Source organism: Acinonyx jubatus, chromosome A2, assembly GCF_027475565.1.
Source record: "Acinonyx jubatus isolate Ajub_Pintada_27869175 chromosome A2, VMU_Ajub_asm_v1.0, whole genome shotgun sequence".
Classification (NCBI taxonomy): domain Eukaryota; kingdom Metazoa; phylum Chordata; class Mammalia; order Carnivora; family Felidae; genus Acinonyx; species Acinonyx jubatus.
In genome coordinates, this window is record NC_069383.1 from 160,242,281 (window position 1) to 160,259,757 (window position 17,477).

The 17,477-nt window shown below is 57.7% G+C and overlaps 3 protein-coding genes across 14 annotated transcripts in view; 1 reads left to right on the top strand and 2 right to left on the bottom strand.

The window, feature by feature from the left end:
- Nucleotides 1-2,198: 2,198 nt before the first annotated feature.
- ZNF414 (zinc finger protein 414) lies at nt 2,199-6,108 on the bottom strand. Of its 5 annotated transcripts, none has more exons than XM_027050256.2 (8): nt 5,952-6,108; nt 4,916-5,228; nt 4,481-4,588; nt 4,262-4,367; nt 3,379-3,722; nt 3,238-3,298; nt 2,621-2,794; nt 2,199-2,527 (listed from the first exon to the last, which is right to left on the bottom strand). In XM_027050256.2, the coding sequence occupies exons 1-8, from the start codon at nt 5,952-5,954 to the stop codon at nt 2,329-2,331; spliced, it is 1,308 nt and encodes a 435-aa protein (XP_026906057.2). In that variant the 5' UTR covers nt 5,955-6,108; the 3' UTR covers nt 2,199-2,328. The 5 variants fall into 5 exon arrangements, with proteins under 5 accessions (XP_026906057.2, XP_026906058.2, XP_026906059.1 ...); XM_027050257.2 differs by lacking the exon at nt 5,952-6,108 and adding an exon at nt 5,551-5,901; XM_027050258.2 differs by having other exon boundaries at nt 2,374-2,527; nt 3,248-3,298.
- A 1,252-nt stretch (nt 6,109-7,360) lies between these two features.
- Nucleotides 7,361-17,477, bottom strand: part of MYO1F (myosin IF) — a 34,487-nt gene continuing 24,370 nt past the window's right edge. Inside the window, exons 20-28 of one of the 2 annotated variants that reach the window (XM_027050345.2) lie at nt 13,826-13,940; nt 13,563-13,732; nt 12,720-12,865; nt 12,192-12,338; nt 11,929-12,077; nt 11,371-11,454; nt 10,627-10,822; nt 10,371-10,540; nt 7,361-9,699 (exon numbers count right to left, since the gene is read on the bottom strand). In XM_027050345.2, coding sequence (XP_026906146.1) covers nt 9,623-9,699; nt 10,371-10,540; nt 10,627-10,822; nt 11,371-11,454; nt 11,929-12,077; nt 12,192-12,338; nt 12,720-12,865; nt 13,563-13,732; nt 13,826-13,940 — 1,254 coding nt within the window. In that variant the 3' untranslated portion in view covers nt 7,361-9,622. Of the gene's footprint in view, nt 9,700-10,370; nt 10,541-10,622; nt 10,823-11,370; nt 11,455-11,928; nt 12,078-12,191; nt 12,339-12,719; nt 12,866-13,562; nt 13,733-13,825; nt 13,941-17,477 lie in introns of those variants that run through there. The other variant, XM_053219969.1, reaches the window with a different exon arrangement.
- LOC113596579 (uncharacterized) overlaps nt 7,859-17,477 on the top strand; it is a 35,327-nt gene continuing 25,708 nt past the window's right edge. For 5 of the 7 annotated variants that reach the window (XR_008297314.1, XR_008297312.1, XR_008297313.1 and 2 more), the window contains exons 1-3: nt 13,373-13,958; nt 15,649-17,148; nt 17,265-17,367. The gene's annotated coding sequence lies outside the window, so the exon portion shown is untranslated. Of the gene's footprint in view, nt 8,055-8,274; nt 8,372-13,372; nt 13,959-15,648; nt 17,149-17,264; nt 17,368-17,477 lie in introns of those variants that run through there. The other 2 variants (XM_053219984.1, XM_053219982.1) reach the window with 2 other exon arrangements.

The window sequence follows — 17,477 nt, forward strand, 5'->3', positions numbered from 1 at the left end:
AACTTGGACAGGCGGGTCCACAAATGGAGCTGCGGGGACCAACCCCCGAAGTGAACACGCGGGCCTCAGTCCGCCTTGGGGAGTTGTGGGGGTGGGGAGGTGTCTGCTGGGACCAGCGTCTGGAACCCTGGTTTAGGGAAGTGTACCGGTTCCGAGCACACGGCGGGGGGGGGGGGGGGGGGGGGGCGGAGTGGGCACGTTCAGCCGTGCACCTGGCTGCCCTGGTCGGAGGTGGGGGTGGAGTAGGGGATGGACACGGCGGTGGAGGCCACGCTGAGCCGTGCACGTGGTCCCAGTGCACGCAGTGGAAGAGGACTGAGCACGTGGGCGGCCCATCCTGGGGCCACGGGGCGCTCGGAGGAGCCAGGGGCCCGGGATGGGGGTGCTCGGATCCGTGTCAGAGGCCGGGCTCCGGGACGCGTGCCCAGGAGCCTTCATTTCCCCTCTCAGTCTGGTGACGGAGCATGGTCGACAACTGCCGGGCGGTGGGCGGGTACCTGGCCGGCCTCACGGCTGACGTAAGCTGCCTGCAGAGGCTCAGTGTTTCCACGTGACCCGCAGTCTCTTACCAACCTGTCCCTGCGGCGGGGGCAGCCAGGCCAAGTGGACGCCTGCAGGGACGTGCTTGCTGTCTTTCCCTGTCCCTTCAGATGGACACTCCTGGGCGCCCTCTGCTGGGCAGAGCCGGGGCCCCACGAGGACTCAGCTGTCAGGCATTTTGTGGTTGGGGGAGGGGGGACCATCTGTGGAATCAGTTTGGCCGCATGGGCTTGGTGGGCAGAGGGACGTGAATCACTCAGAAACATTTCCCAAGTGTCCCCCCTCACCTGGTCCCTCTGAATCTTCACAAGGATTCCAGGGAGTGAGCAAGCATCGTGACACCCATCTTAAGGACTAACAAACTCAGAAGTGGGGAGGCTGAATCTTCTCCAGGATCAGAGTCCTGGTTCCAGGGCTCATGGCAGAGAAGAGGAGAGCTCTGAGGGGGCCTGGAGCCCCAGGGTCCCCCGATGGCCCACCTGGCCCCACAGCTGGCGCTCGGCGATACCTGCCTCAGCCTGGGCCTGGAGGCACTGGTGGACAGACACCTGGCCTAAGCCAGCTGAGTCTCAGCTACAACCCCATTAAGGGCATCACAGCCCTGAAGCCCTCCGTGAGATCTCGGGTGGCCACAAAGGCAGGCAGGTAGGTGGGCAGGCGGGCCCCTGGGTGCAGGTGGGCCGATCCTAAGGGCACTCAGACCACCCCCCACACCTGCCTTCAGGAGAGGATGAAGGGCCTCTCTGGACTTTGGGGCTGTTCACCTGCAAGGAGGCTGCGGCGGTCTTGTTCACGGAAGGGCTACGCTCCCCGGAAGGAGAGGATAAGGGGGAAGAGGAGGGTGGTGAGGGAGGGCATGGGGAGGTTCAAGATGAGCCTTGTGGGCTATTAGGAGAACACGGCCTCCGTCCAGAGAGCCGCGCGGGGAGCCACGGAAGGGTACCGGGTGGGCATCAGAAGAAACCCCCGTTTCCAGAGGTGATCAGATTGTTGGGGGGTTGGGGAGGGCAGGAGGGTTGTTGCTTCAGGTGCCTGAGGAAGGGAAAGGGTTGAGGCCTGGGCTAGGGGACCGTGGAGCCGGGAGGGAGGCAAGACGCAGGAAGGAAAACTAGCCTCTGAAGGGTGGCTGTCAACAACGCAGAAGGCTTTCACGTTCAGGAGGCTCGGCCCGCTGGGTTTTGGTGACTACAGGGCTGGGACAGCAGTGTGGCCCCAGAGTTTGAACGCGGACCCAGGACTGACTTCCCAGGAAGGAAGGGAAAATCCTTGTGGGTTGGAAGACTGAAAGGGAAGTGGTGAAGAGGGAGGAGCCAGGCCCCCTGGGGCTGGCTCTGACCCACCTTCCTCTTCAGAGCTGGCCTAGGGGGAGAGGTGAAAGCAGGGAGCCAAAGAGGAGGGTCCCCAGGACAGTGACCAAAACAAAACCTGAGCCTAGCCTGCCTGAGTGCCCAGCCCTGGGGGCCCTGTCACCTGTGAGTCCACACCAGCCTCAGGATTGGCGAGTGGCTCCAGCTGGGCCAGGCCCTGCCTCCCAGCCTGTCCTACCCCACTGATTCCTGGGACTTTTAAATAAACGTGGGATTTCCATCCCATCTGGTTTCTGGAAATGGTGGGACAAGACAGGACACTGGCAGTCCTAACTGCTGCCGGTTAGGGTAGCACTGACCCGGGTCCCGGTGTTAAGGTGAGGTTGAGGGGAAGCTTGTCCCCTCCCAAGGTATGAGCATCCCAGGGCTGCCAGACTGTGCGTTGGGAGGGGCAAGGGACCCAGACACAGCACAGGCTGGCTCATCGCGTCTCCTTTATTGTCCCCCCCCCCCCCACCCTCTCCATCTTAGGCCCCGCGAAAACGACAAAACTACCCACACCCACAGTTGAGCCCCCCTCCCCCCGCCCCCCGCCCGCAGCCGGATTCAGAACGGCGAGAAAACCGGACACTCCCCCTCTGCCAGCAGCGGAGACACCTTGGGTGCAAGCGGGGCCGGGTCTGGGTGGGGCGGAGGAGGGGGCGCCTGAGCCTCGGCCCCGCCCCTCGCCTCGGGGCCCCCGCCCTCCCCACCCGCGCGCTCCTCGGCCTTACCCGGCGGCGCGTCGGGGCGCGGCTGCCCGGGCGCCGGGGCCGCGGGGGCGATGGGGCGGTGGTCCTCCAGGTGCAGTGTCATGGCGGGCCGCGAGGCCGTGGAGAAGGCGCACTGCATGCACGAGTAGCGGCCGCGCGTGTGCTCCCACACGATGCGGCTCGGGGCCGCGTGCCCTGCGGGCAGGCGGGGCCCCCGTCAGTCCCGGAAGACCCTTCCACCCCCAAGGATGGCGGACGAGGACGAGTGCGGGTCAGATCTTTCCCCGCCTCCCCATCGGCTCCCGTGCACGGGCGGGTTTGGTCTGGCCGAACCACTTCCCCGGATCGCGTCCCACCCCTCCGTAACTGGGGACACTAAACTTGTATCCGAATCCCCCGCTCCTACCCCCTTGGAGCCACCGCAGGGGGAAGGACTCGTGAACCGGGCGCGGGTTTTACACGGAAACGCCGGCGCAGACGAAGGCTCGGGGGCCAATAATTTTTAAGGCGAAATCTTGTATTTCGTGGGTAGCAGTTGTGGCCACCTGGGAAGGGGTGGGCAACGCTGCCTCCCACCATCCCCTGGGCCTGGCAGGGCGCAGGACAGAAATTCCCCTCCACCCGTCCCTGGTGGTCACCTGCACGCACCTGAGGGTGCGTCGGAGCCGCCCTGGGGTCTTCGCGGGCTGCCGCCGGCACCTGAGGTAAACGGGCGGGTCAAGGTCAGAAGTCTGCGCGAGCTCAGTTCACCCTTCAGGCGGCCCTGTTCCCACACTCACCTTGGCTCTTTTTCCAGACTGCGGCGCTGGAGGCGGGCGGCCCGGGCGCCGCAGCCAGGAAGGGGCGCAGGCGCGGGGGGGTTAGGCCAAAGGGCGCGGGGTTCAAGTAGGGCAGGAAGGGCCCGGTGGGGGCGGGGGCGGGGGTCGTGAAGGGCTCGAGCAGCGGGAACGGCAGGCCCGGCGCGGACGCAGCGTCTGACTCCTGGGGACGTTCGGGCGCCGGGGGCTCCTTGTCGAGGGCAGGGGGTGGCGGCGGGGCTGGGCTCTGCGCATGCTCGGCGCAAACATGCAGATGCTTGAAGAGCGAGCGGTGCGTGCGGAAGCGCAGGAGGCAGTTCTCACACCTGGGGGCAGGCACAAGGCTGGGCTGGGTCTCCTGGGGGACAAGGGTAGGGCCTAGCCGATACTACCTGGGGGGCCGCCGCGCGAGGTCGGGAAGTAAGGAGGAGAGCATAAAGCCCAAATCACATATCCCCCACTTGCGGGGGAGAAGCTTGCTCTAAGCGCCCCCCAGTGTGGCCGCGACCCTTCCAGACCCCTCCGAGTCCTTGCCCTGGGAAAACGAGATAGGAGGTCTCAATTTTGACTTAGGTGGCCGGTTTTCCTCCAGGCAGGGCAGGAGGGACTGGGCGGAGACTCGGCACGTATGCTCCGCCCCTTTCCGAGCTCCGCGTCTCTGGGCCTCGCTCCAGCAACCAGTCCCTTCAGGGCAGGTAAGGGCAGGCCTTGCTCGAGGCTGCGCCCACTGCCGGGTCCAACCCCCTTGACTAGAAAGGGACAAAGGCCTGGACCCCAGGTGGTGGCAATCAAACCAGGGGTGGGAGAAGCTGCCTGGGGCCTGGTCACGGAGCACAGGTGGAAGTCGAGATGGTCAGGGTCTCACTTGAAGTAGCGATTGGGTTTGTAGTGCAGCTTGCCATGTGCCACCAGTTCCTGCATGGTGGGGAAGGTCTCGGTGCAGCTCAGGGCGGAACAGCGGAAGAGCTTGCCTGGCGGGGCACGGATGAAGGACACAGGAGTGGAGACCGGTGGCCAAGGCTGGCCTGGAGGCTCTGCCTGCCTCCCACCCCAGCTGCCTCCCCACCACCTGCTCTGGCCCTACCTTCCAGGGACTGTGTGGGTGGGCAGTGGGTACGCAGATGCTGTGCCAGGTCTCGAACACTGGGGAAACTGAGGCAGCATCCAGGGCTGGAGCAGGGTATCTGCTTCCCTGAAGGACGCACAGAAGTGGAGGGGGTGTCACTCACCCTTCCCCCATCCACGCTGTCCGGAGTTCTGCCCCAGAGAGGCTGGAATGACGCTACTGGTTTCCTATCAAGGCCTTTACCCTCTGCTTCCCCCACCAGACTGAGCCACTGGAGGGCAGGGGCTGAGCTGGCGTGGCTCATCACTGTAGCCACAGCCTGGCGCGCACTTGGTGCTCAATGGTGATTCCCTCTAGATGAGCCCCAAGTCTGGAGATACTCTGTACTCCTCTCCATTATTCCAAGGCCTGTAACCCTCCCCGCCCCCCGCAGAAGGTTCCATCACAGATCACCTGGTTGTTGGCGTCGTCTGGGAGGCCTCAGGTCCTCGCTGGTCCCCGAGACTGTGCTGGTTGGGCCAAGGCCAGATCCAGGGCCAGGCTGGCCACTGTCTGGGGCTGAAGGAGCACCCTGCTGGGACCCTCCAGGCCCTCCGCGGTCCCACACTGGGGGTGTGGCTGCCCGGTCAGGGCCTGGGTCCTCCCCCATGGAAGAGGGGGGGGCTGCGGCAGCCGCGACTGGGGATAACGCCTCCTTGTCAGTCTCACTGAAGCTGGACTCTGCAGTGGCCGGCATGTCCGGGCTGGGCCCCGCGGGTTCCTCCTCCTAGTGGAAGGAAAAAGCAGGGAGAACCCCTCTGGGCCCACGTCGGCCTGGATCAGCCAGGGTCACCCCTCCCGCCCCGCCAAGACCGCTGGACATTTGTGAAGTGGCGAATGCCCTGGAGACATCACCTGGATGGTCAGCCCCCATCCTAGGGAATCATCATCAAGGGAGGGCAGGAGGGAAAGAGTGGATTGAGCCTTCTGCGTTCCACCCTCTGACAGGGAACTGGAAGGTGACCCAATCGCAGAAAGGGGTATGTCAACAATTACTCATGTGAAAGAAGTCCCTCGACCCAAACTAGGGCCGGTGGGATGTCCCTTACACGGCAGAGGCGTGGCCTACAGGGGGCGGGCGGGACGAAGATTATACAGACGGGGCTCTGAATAGGGCGCCGCTAGGAACATGCTGGAGGGGCCAGGAGTGGTCCAGTGGATCGTGTGAGGACGGAAATATACACCCTCCCGGCTCCAGCTGTGCAGTCGAACCTGGGGGTGCTAAGACCCGGATGTAAAAGGACCAGGGGCGGAGCCCAAGCGCTGTAGGCGTGGCCCAGTCGAAGCCAGGCCAGGAAGCAGGGGTGGGGTGCTTCCCCAAGTGACAGCCAGCGGCGGGAGAGTGCCCGGATGTGGGGGCGGGGTCGACCGGACGGTGCGCAGGCGACAGGGCCGCGCCCCGCCAGTACCCGCTGGTTCGTCGCGCCCGAACCCCCGGCGCCGCGCTCACCATCCTCGACCCGGCTCAGCCTCTTGTTCCTGCGACTCCGGCGGCTCCGGCTGAGGCTGTGGCGACTCCCTGGACGGCCGCGGGCTCGCGCTCACGTCGGCGCCATTTTCCGCCTGCCAGCTCTCGCGAGAGTGGGGCAGGCCCTGCGCAAGACGCCCCCCGAGGGGGCGGAGCCTGGGATCTGGGTCCTTCTGGAGAGCCGTAGGGGCGGCGCTCGCTACGGGTTTGCAAGCCCGGGCCTATCAAAGAGTTCCCCTTTAAAAGTCTGTGCCCAGGGATCCTGGCTTAAAATCCTTCGGAACCTCTGTTCTCCTTTGCAAAATGGGTATCTTTATCCCTTCCCTTCCCGTCACCAGCTCTCGAAAGGGGGCACACAGCCGTTCTTCTGTTTGAAGAGGTCGTGATGATTGGGCTGCCTCTTTAGAGGGAAATTGCCAATGATCGTCAAAATTGTCAATGAACTTATTTCTGAAGTTGAAATGGGCCCCTTGTGATAGCCAAGGGCAAGAAACAAGCCAAGGGCAAGAAACCTGACCTCAGGACAGGTGTAGTTTAAGGATGGAGAGCCCTGGGTGGAATGAGTCACCTATCCATCCTACATTCCTTGAGCGCCAACTGTGTGCTAGGCATTGGGTACCCGAGAACAAACATCCTTGCCCTCAGGGCAAGGGACTGTGCCTCAGGGGCCTGCTCACATTTTAAAATAGGGAGACAGACAATGAATCAACAAATACAAAAAACCATCTTAGATTATATTAAGTGCTACAAAGAAAAAAAACCACACACACACACACACATGGAAGAGAAACCTCTCTGGGAGTTGACTTTTGAGCTGTTATCTGATGGTCAGGAAGGAGTGAACAAATGGAAGGTCAGGGGACTCTGGGAAGTGGATAGTGGGTGCAAATGTCCTGAGGTGGAGAAAGACAAGCTTGTCTTTTTCAAGGATTAGTGAGGAGATCGGCTTACTGCTGAAACAGAGTGGAAGCAGGGTATGGAGGTCAGAAAGTGAACTTGGTGCAGGGAAGGTCGGTCACACAGCGCCTTGTGAACCATGGAGAGAGGGCGAGGAGTGTGGTTTCTGTTCTCACCATTGATGAATTTTTAGCAGGGGGAGGTCCACCATTTGATTCCTGGGTGTTTGGAGGGTGGGCAATTGGGGGGATGGTAAAGTGGACCTTTGATCTCAGATCTCTATAATACATTGTGTAATATTCAAGAGGTGTCTCTTGAGTTCTGGGCAAGTATAGACTTTATGTGCAGTGTATTTTCATCTGTGTACATAAGATGTACCTATGTGCCTTCATATGCAGAGATACTATTGGAAGGAGACATTAAAAAACTGGGGAGGGGAACAGATTTTCAAGTGAGGGTGAGACAGACTTTTCACACGTGCTGTTTGAATTAAAAAAAAATGGTTTGTTTTATGTGTCATTAATACAGTTAAAAACTCATAAAAAAAAAAAAAACCCAACAGATAATTTGGGGCACCTGGGTGGCTCAGTTGGTTAAGCATCCAACTTTTGATTTTGGCTCAGGTCATGATCTCGTGGTTTGCGAGATCAAGACCCGTGTCGGGCTCTACACTGGGTATGGAGCCTGCTTGGGATTCTCTCTCTCTCCCTCTCTCTCTCTCTGCCCTTCCCCTGGTTGCTCTCTCTGTCTCTCTCTCTCCTTCTCTCAAAATAAATAAACTTAACACAAAACCCAAACAGATCATTTGGTGCTGGGTGGAGGTGTCTTTGTGTGTGGAGGGGGGTTGGTGCAATCTGGGGAAGGGTGGGGTGAGGCCTCAGAAGGACAGGCCACCCAAGGAAGGGAGAGGAGGGGCCAGGCTTAAGAAATTCTAGAAGTCAACAGGATGTGGGGCTGTGGAGTGGGCAGGGCCAAGGTGATTCTGAGGTTTGCAGTCTGAAGATGCTGTAACCTAGATGTGAGGCCCAGAATGTGCTACTTCCTGCAAATGGGCTGACTGCCATGGCAATGGGGCCCCAGGGCTGTACCCCAAAATATCAAGGGGCAGGCAACCTGCATGGTGAGTTCAGGGACAGAGAAGGGAGGCGGAAGCCCCGAGTCCTCTCCAGGAAATGCCCAGCTGATGAGGTTGGTGGCTTATGCAGTTCCTCGCCAGCCTGTCCTAGCATTTAAGTGTCATAGAGAGCTACACAGTGGTGGTTGGGCAGTGGAGGGGCAAACGCCAGAGATAGAGGAAACCAGGGACATTCAAGCGACCGGTTCAATGCTTTTGTATAATTGTTGGCTAATAAAAGAGTTGGTGAGGACCAGTTGCAACCTTGTGATTTTTTTGTTTGTTTGTTTCCAGCCCGCTCAGCTTCCCATGATAGGTACAGAAGAGAGAGGGTTCAGACCTGCAGAAGGTTCTGCTGGACAGTCTTTCACTGATACCTCATCTCCCATGGGTAGGTGTCCTCTGCCCGGACTTCTGTCACAGTGGAGATCGGTGTATGTGGTGTTGTTTCCCATCAAGATCTGCTCACGCCAACCCTTTTCTTCCGTCTCTTGGCTCCTCCAGCAATGCCCGCTCCTTCTCTGCATTCCCTCCCCCTGCCCCTGGCCCTTCTCTGGCCCAGTCCTGACACCAGGAGTCTGGCTCTGTCTCTCCTGGACTGGCTGCTCTTTGAGGGCTGAGCACAGAGTGGGTGTCCATCTGGAAAGTCAGGATCCTTACGCTCAGACCATGGCAGGACCCCCAGCAGTTTCCAGCTGTATCTGCAGAGAGTTCTGAAAGGCTCAGACTCCATCACTGATTTGGAAACATCTGGGGAGACCAGTAGCCAGGCTGATCCCCTAAATTCATAACAATAAGTGCAGAAAGCCAGGGCCATGGAATATCAGAACCAGTCCTGACCCCAAGTGAGTGAGAGCTAAGAGGGCACAGACATGGGGTGGGGGGCAGGGGCCGGGGGTGGCCCAGGGTGCATTGTGAGGGGTTGTGTGGGACCTGCCTCCCTCCTCAGGGTCCAGGCAGGTCCCAGATGGGTCTGGGGGCTGCAGATTCAAAGCTGACAGGACCCACCAGACCATTTTCTGCAGGAAAGCAGGGATGCACATGGCCAACAGTGGGTGAGCCAGTGAGTGAGCAAACTCCAGCTTTGGGAGAGGCCAGGTGGGGGCATACATGAGTTCAAGGCTTGGCTCCGTGGAATCTTGGGCACATGATGAAACTTCTCCCAGCCTCCATTTTTTTTCACCTGCCATTGGGGTATATTTGGGGCACCTCCCTCATGGGGTTGTGAGATGGTAGTTCTTGTTATCGCTCAGTAAATTAATCCACACTTTCACCTGGCCAATGTTTATTGCCTCAGTGGTGAGAGAAAGAGGGGGGCGGATCTCACCTGTCAAGGTGTGCCCCCAACTGTGCTTGGCACTTGGCCCACGGGACACAACTCACGTATATCCACAAGGCAGCTGGGAGGTAGATTCTGATGTTAGCCCTGTTTGACCCAGGAGGCAATGCGTGTGACCTGGGGGAGGCCAGGGCCCTGCGGTGACTGCAGGGGTGAACCCCAGCCCCAATGGTGACCCAGAGCCTGGGCCGGGCTGGACGCCACAGGACTGGACCTTCTGGCCAATGCGGCCAAGGAAAACGAGGCCCCTGCCGGCAGGGCCTGGCAGGCAGTCAGGCAGGAGGCAGAATCTGGGGCCGTCTCTCAGATCTTCTCCACGTAGTTTCCTGGGAAGAGGCCCTCCTGGCCATGCAGCCGGCCTTTCCACCAGCCGGAGGAATCTGTGGGTGCGAAGGGAGTGTGAGGCGGCACCCCGCTTGCCCGGGAGACAGCTTTCATGCTGGCTCTGCGCCTGTCTTATTCATTTCCACTGGCGTGGCAGAAGGCAGACGCTGCAGAGAACTTTCCACGGATGGAAGGGAGGGAGGGATGGACACATGGTTTTCCTGCCACTGCCTCACACTCTGTCACATTCTAGACCATTCTCTTGTGCTCTTCCCTCATCGTCTCTTCCTACAGGCGCCTCCCCACACTCCCCATGATGGACCAGTTAATAACCCCGTTGGGGCTCCCCATTTACCCGCAGGGGGTGCTGTTGAGTCCCAAGCCCCTCTGGGGCAGCCCAGGGGACTAAGGTAGGAGGTGGCCTGGGTCATCTGGGCATGACCCATTTTTTACTCACGAGGGGTCTCTTGAGGTAGGTTCTGCTATTAGCCCTGTGCTTGACAGGAGAGAAAAATGAGGCCCAGGGATTGGGTGTGCTGCTGTGAGGCCAGGTCCCCAGAGTGGCTTAGGAGGGAACCTCCAGACCCAAGGCCTTCGGGCGTATGCAGCCACTGGCCCGGAAGAGAATATCTCCAGATGGGTCTGGTTGCTTCTGTTCTCCTCGGGAGAATGGGGGGGGGGGGGGGGGGCTGCAGGAGAGCAGGAATGGGGGGTTTCACACACACACCTTCCATGAGGATCTCGATGACCTCGTTCACGTTGAAGCTCAGCTCGTCCACGTCTTGGCCCACGTACTGGTACAGGGCCCGGCACCGTGGGCCATGCGTCCGAGGCTGGGGCTTGGGTCGGCCCACGCCCGGCACAGGTCGCTGCCCCACACTGCGCTTCCTCTGCATGCTGTGGGCACAGGGAGCGCCCATCAGAGTCCAGACACTCCCCTGCCCCCTGTGCACATCCTGGGGCTGCCCTCTTTCCTCACCTACCCTGCCACACCCTGGTCAGGCACGTTAAGGAATTCTGTGTTGTGCTCCGAGGGGGGCCGTGCCCGGGGGCGTCTGCTGGCCCTCAGGGCTGACGACGGAGGGCCCCGGGGAGGCTGCTGGAAGCCCCCTCCAGATGGGATCTCTAGGGGCAGGTCCCCCCTTCTGGCCAAGGGGGGCACCCCATTGCGGTCCAGACCTGCGGCAGGAGCAAGAGTGGGGGCATTTATCAGGGTGATGGTAGGAGGATTTGGGGAGGATTTGGCTCCAAGTTCCTCATCTGAGGGAGAAGGCAGCCAGCCACATGCTTGACTCAGCATGGTAAGTGCTGGCCCAGAGGGAGGCCCTTCAGGGGTTAAGATTTCCTCTATCCTGTTCTGTAGGAGGGCTTTTGTGGGTGGGTCTTGGAGGATGAATAGGAGGTCAAGCTGAGAGAGAATTTGGGAGACCAGAGGAGCAAAGAGCCCTAGCAAAGGCTTGGAGATAAGAACAAATTGGTTAAATTGGCCAAATAAGATGCAGCTTGCATGACAGGAGTCGAAGATGGGAGGAGAGAAGAGGTCGGTGGTTAGCTAGGGTTGGATTCTGAAGGGTTTTGAATATCAAACTAAGCTTAGTCTGTATTTTGTGGAAGATGGGGAGCTATGGAGAGCTCTGGGCAGAGAACAGAGTGGCCCACTCTGCTGACAGCAGGTCTGGCTTAAGTCATGGAGCACGCAAAAGACAAGGGAAGACACATCTTCTTACCTCTGGGAGGCCCAGGGGCTGCCCGGGTGGGGGCCTGGGCTGCCCTTCGAGGTCTTCCCTGGGCCATTCCCTTCCGTGTAGGCTCTGAAAGGGGAAAGGACATGGGAATTTGAACGGTGGCCGGACCGCAGCAGGCTCTTGGCCCCGCCCACAAGTCCAGTCTACCCTGTGGCTCCGCCCCGGGCCCCGCCCCCTCAGACACACTGGCTGTCCCATCAGCACCGACCCTGGAACCCTGGCTCTGCCCAGTAACTGGCTTCTCCCCCCAGGACTCACCTCTCATTGGCCTGGCTCTCTGGTCCCGCCCATAGTGGGGGGGGGGGAAAATCGCTTCTGTGGCCCCGCCTCCTCCACATTTCTCTCCCACTCATTGGTTACCTCGCTGACCCAGCCCTCTCCGTGGCTGCGATCTCCCTATTAAATATCTCCAGACTCACCCCTCCACGGCCCTCACCTGCTCTCGACCCGGCCCCACGGCCTTGATTTGTCCCCCTCGCTGGCCCCGCCCCCACAGGTCCCGCCTCTTTGGCTCCGCCCTCCGGTTCTGCGCAGACTCACTGGAGCTTTTGGGCAGCCCGTCACCCACGCCGACCGTGAGGGACCGGCCGCTAGCCTTGAGCACGGCCACGTCGCCGGAGCCACGGGAGAAAGTGACACTGCGGGTGCCACCTCCGCCCCAGCCCTCCTTCTTCACTCGGAACTGTAGTCTGTGGGGAGAGGAGGCAGCTGCGGGGAGGCCCACTCCCCAAGCGCGGTGGGAGAGGGGGCGCCGTGCTCAGCCCAGCCCGGGGACGCGGGCGGGGAGGGGGGGGGGGGCGTACGTGTCGCTGAAGGTGAGGGGCAGGGCCCTCCGCGCCGCCTCCTCGAAGCGCTTGCTCAGGAGGCTGACGAATTCGGTCTTGAAGACGCTCTCCAGGAAGCTGTCGGCCGCGTCTTCTTGGAGGATGAAGAAGTCGTCCTGCCGCGTGCTGGGGGCGGGGCGGGGTGGGAGGAAAGGCCGGTGAGAGGGGTAGTGATGGTGGCAGGACTGACCTGTGAGATGCGACGGGGAGGGTCGGGTGAAGGCAAGTGAGGGGTGACGCGGGCCGGGGAAAAGGCGGGGGGCGGGAAATGGCAAGGAGCTGGGGAAGATGGTCAGAGAGAAGCGGCAGGTGAGGGGACAGGTGCTGTTGGCAAACAGGGATCGTGAGTGCGGGGGCAGGGGCAGGTGACAGGTAGGGCCTAGAGGGTCACAGGTATAGGGGTAGGTAGCACGGCGGGAGTGACAGATGGGGGAACCAGTGTGAAGGCACCTGAAGATGACAAGGGGCCGATGAGGGTGAGTGGGGCAGGCGAGGGCCTGGCCTCACCTGAGGGAAACTCCCCGAAGGGCCTGGATCTCCACCTTCTTCTTCAGGATCTCACGCACCTGGCCCTTCTCTGGTCCTTTCTTCACTTTCTCCCGCCCGATCATATACACACACTTGGGCGTCAGGATCAAGTCCCTCTTGATGGGCTGTGAGGACGCAGGACCAGAGCTGGTGGCTGGAGCCCTGGACATGGGCCGCCTGGCTCTAGGGGATCAGCCTCGGGGAGGGGGGTGGTGAAGGACAGGCCAGCTGAGGGCTTCCCTCCATGTGAAGATATAGGAGTGGTTACGTTACGTAAGAAATAGGAGGCTAAGTAAGGGTACATTGGCTAGAGAGAGGTTTCTGGGCCATTGAGCAGGTACAGGATAGGTGAGGGTGTACCTGCTGGACGTGGGTGCCCAGGCCAGGTGAGAGTGCACCCGTGCACAGGTGTATCTGGGCCAGATGAAGATATGGCTAACTGACCGATCCATCTAGACTGTCTGAGGGTATACTTAATGGATAGTTGTGTCCGGGATAAGTGAGGGTGGTCCTATGGTCAGGGCTTCTGGGTGAGGTAAGGGTGCAATTGTGGACAGCTGTGTCTGGCCAGGTGCAGCTATATGTGATGGGCAGGTGTGTCTGGGCTGTATGAGGGCATGTTTAACACACTACTTGAGTGTATACCTGTGGACAGGTGTATCTGGGCCGGATGAAGGTGTACCTGTGATGGGACAGGTGTATCTAGGCAGGGTGGATGTATACGTCAGGACGGGTGTATCTGGGCCGGGTGAGGGTGTACCTCTGGGGGGGATGCCAGCCTGAGGCCAGGGCCCCAGACATGTCCACCTGCTAGTGCCTCACCTTGAAGCGGCGGTCGTACTTGGTGACCGAGTCAGCGAAGTCCACGCGTTCCCTCTTGCCCAGGAACTGACGCAGCTCCGGCCGCTCCTCTAGCCCCAGGTAGTCCCCGACGAAGTTCCGGTTGATGCTGTTCCGTCTCCGCTCCTTCTTGTTCAGCAGGATGTTGGACGCTGTGGAGATACCGGGTGGGGGGCAGAGGTTGTGGCCTGGCTCCTCTGAGTCGGTCTGTCCCCTCCCTGAGCCTCCCACCTGCAGGCTCTCACCTTCCTCCCGCATCTCTTCGTACTTCCGGACTGCCACATGGCGTCGCCAGGCCTTCTGGATGGTGCGGGCAAAGCCATCGAACTTCCGCTCTCGCATCTCCTCCAGAAGGAAGAGCTGGGCAAAAGAGGGGCGGTGGGTCTTTCCCGATTCCACCCCACCCACTTGCTTTTGCTTATGGGCACCTGCACACGTGCACAGATGCTGTGGTCAAAAAATTTTTTTCTGTCTCCAAATGACCGGACACAGGGTTCCCTCCCGATATGGGGCACAAGCCCCCCTGCAAAATTGTAACCGTGGGCTGGTCTTGGGGGCTTCAAATCCCAACTCTGCCTCTGACTAGCTGTGCAGGCTCACCAGACATGGCATAACATCACAGTTTCTGACGCTGCTAATTAAGGGGATGGCATGTCGCCCATGTGTGGTGCACCCCAGTTTCACAGATGGTAGGAATGTGAACCAATGTGCATCTTAGAAGACCACGATACTGTAAATATGAAAACCTGATGTACGGGACTGTGCTGTACCCAGAGACCATCTGGTTGTTCAGTGTACAACCTGCACAGCCATACATGCCAGCCCTGGAAAAGAAGCTTTTTGCAGAAAGCAGACTTCTGACTTTTAAGAGTCTCTGTCCAGAGGGGATTTAGGGTATAAACTATCTTAGTGCAAGTCAGAGTTGAAATGCCGTGAAGGACGTCTATTCACTTAGAATAATAGCGAACTTATCAAGGAGAGGAACTCACTGGATATGAAGTTATAAATCTACAGTAATAAGAACAATGGGGGTGCTGGTCAGAGACCAGGACAACCTATTGCAGTAGGACAGATAGCTCGGGAACATTGTCATTCAAACAGAAATTTAGCAATAAAAGGGACAGCATTGTCAGTCAGGGAAATACTGAAATGGAAACTATTGAAAATAAAATTAGGCATTCTTGAGAAAAATAATTAGCACGTCACCCAGAGGGATTTGTCAAATACATTGACATCACATCACTGCTTAAAGCCTGGCTGCCTGCTTTGGTGACCAAGATGGTTGACGGCTGATGAAACCCCAGGGGTCCCTGCAGGGACTAAAATAATTCTGCAGATACTTGGCTCAAATGCACTTTAAAAAACATACCTTGGAGGACTTTTAAAGCTGTAGGTGTTTATAAATGTTCATGGAAGGTGGGGAGTCTTCACCAGGAAGAAAAAAAAAAAAAAAAAAAAACCCACCACGACGGAAGCTTTACATCCTGCAGGGAATTGAGTGGCGTTTCTGTATCGTTTTGTTTCTCAGGCTGATAATCCTGTGGGTCAGTGGGTCTGTGTACAAAGCGTGTCCAACTACTGCCTGGGGGGCAGTCGGTGCATTTTGCAGTTCGCTGAGGGGATGACAGGTAGGAATAAAGGGAGACCAGCCTTACAGAAGCGGGGGTGGGCCAGTCAGCCAGGAGTCCTCCTTCCCTTAGCTGTTTAGGGCAGATGAGACAAGTGTCCTCCAACCTCGTTATTTCTGCTCAGGGAAGGGGATTTGTGTTCATTGTTGGGAGAGGAATCTTCCTGTCCACAGAGTTTGAAACTCGTCTCCTTCATATGCAGAGGGCAGATCAGGGTGTGCTTAAGGTGGGTGAGACAGGCCCCTGATCTGAGCTTATCCTGGTGTGCTGGGTTGAATAGTGTTTCCCCGAAATTCATGTCCACCCAGAACCTGTGAATGTGACCTTAACCTGGAAAGAGGGTCTTTGCAGACGTAATCAAGTTAAAATGAAGTCATGCTACAGTGGGGTGGGGGTGGGGGTGGGCCCTCTGTCAATCCAGTGTGATTTGGTTTCTTTAGAAGAAGAGGGAAGTTTGGACCCAGACACAGAGGAGAAGGTCGTGTGATGACAGAGGTAGAGACTGGAGTGATCAAGAATGGCAAGGATGGCCGGCACCCACCGGAAGTTAGGGAGAGTCAAGGAAGGCTCTTCCCTGCAGCCTTGAGAGGGACCGTGGCCCTGCGGACACATTGGTTTTGGATTTCCAGCTTCCAGAAACGTGAGAAAATTAATTTCTGTTGGGTTAAGCCATCCAGTCGGTGGTACTTCACTACAGCAGCCACAGGAAAGGAACACACGCAGCGTGACAGGCAGGGAAGGCCAGCAGGTGTGTGAAACAGCCAAGGATAGTTTGAGTTCATGTGTACAAGGAGCCAAATTCAAATCAGAATCATCCCAATGTGGGCTGGCTGGCAGAGTCCCCACCTCCCTTAGGGTAACTTAATTCTTTGATCAATTGTGACACAGCATAGTTATAAACAGTTACAAAACTGTATCCAGTTTTTTCCTGTGCAAATTTTCAGTCTTGTTTTTCCTTACAACATTTTTCCACCAAACTTTTCCCTGTGTGAATTTCATTGTTTCCGGCCGTGGAAATAATTTTTGTCAGAATATGATTTTACCTTAGATAGCCTTAGCCAGTGCTAGCCTCGTTGACTCTGTTTTTGTTTGTTTGTTTGTTTTTTCCCAGTGTCAATTTTTACATGTTTCTTTCGGAGTCAGATTTTGCAAACTGCCTGTAACCAGCAGGATGGATTCTCTTTCTCTGTCTCTCCCATCCTCTTTTTCTGACCCTCCCTCCCTTTCTTTCTCAACTGCTACAATTTGAATTGTTCCCGATTAGTTCCAGTCATGGGCAATTTTGGTTTGTGATGCTAGTTTCTGTCAGTGAAAAGATCTACTCTGGATGCATTCCAGACTGTTCTCATTTCTTGGAGCAGAGCACATCCATAGGGAAAGCTCCAGAGATCGGTACAGACAAGTTTGGGGGACAGAGAACCCGACCTCCCGAAACAGACTATTTTCTTCTTTCTCTTCTCTTCTCTTCTCTTCTTTTCGTTTTCTTTCTTTTTTTTAAAGTAAGTTTTATGCCCAATGTGGGGCTTGAACACACGACCCTGAGATCAAGTGCCGCGTGCCAATAATCCAGCTTGGTTCAGGCAGGGGAACATAAGATCTGCGTGGGAGTGTAGTGAGCCAGCACAGCACATCCAGAAGGCCGACTCCCGATTTGCCATCCAATCCTCACATAGCAGCAGGTGGCCAGGCAGGCCCTAGGAGATTCTTTGCACTGCCTTATTTATTAAAAAAAAATTTTTTTTTAATGTTTGTTTATTTTTGAGAGAGAAACAGAGACAGAGTGCAGACAGGGGAGGGCCCGAGAGAGAGGGAGACACAGAATCCGAAGGACGCTCCAGGCTCTGAACTGTCAGCACAGAGCCCGATGCGGGGCTCAAGTTCACGGACTGGAGATCATGACCTGAGCTGAAGTCGGACGCTCGACCTACTGGGCCACCCAGGTTCTTTATCTATCTGTCTATCTATCTATCTATCTATCTATTTTTAATTTTTAATTTTTTTAAGATTTTATTTTACTTCTTTTTTTTTTTTTGGTTTTATTTATTTGTTTTGAGAGAGAAAACACATGGAAGGGGGTGAGACAGAGAGAGAGAATCCCCAGCAGGCTCTGCACTGTCAGCGCAGAGCCCAACGCGGGGCTCCATCGCACGAACAGTGAGGTCGTGACCTGCACCAGAATCGAGACTCTGATGCTTAACCAGCTGAGCCACCGAGCTGCCCCTTTACACTTATATCTTTAAGTAATCTCTACACCCGACGCGGGGCTCGA

Bases quoted from the DNA above. Each gene is read 5' to 3' on its own strand.
- ZNF414 (XM_027050256.2), bottom strand. The intron at 4,368-4,480 runs GTAGGGCCAGAG...GTGCCCCGCCAG, and splicing joins ACCCACACAGTCCCTGGAAG to GCAAGCTCTTCCGCTGTTCC. The intron at 3,723-4,261 runs GTGAGACCCTGA...GCCTGCCCCCAG, and splicing joins AAACCCAATCGCTACTTCAA to GTGTGAGAACTGCCTCCTGC.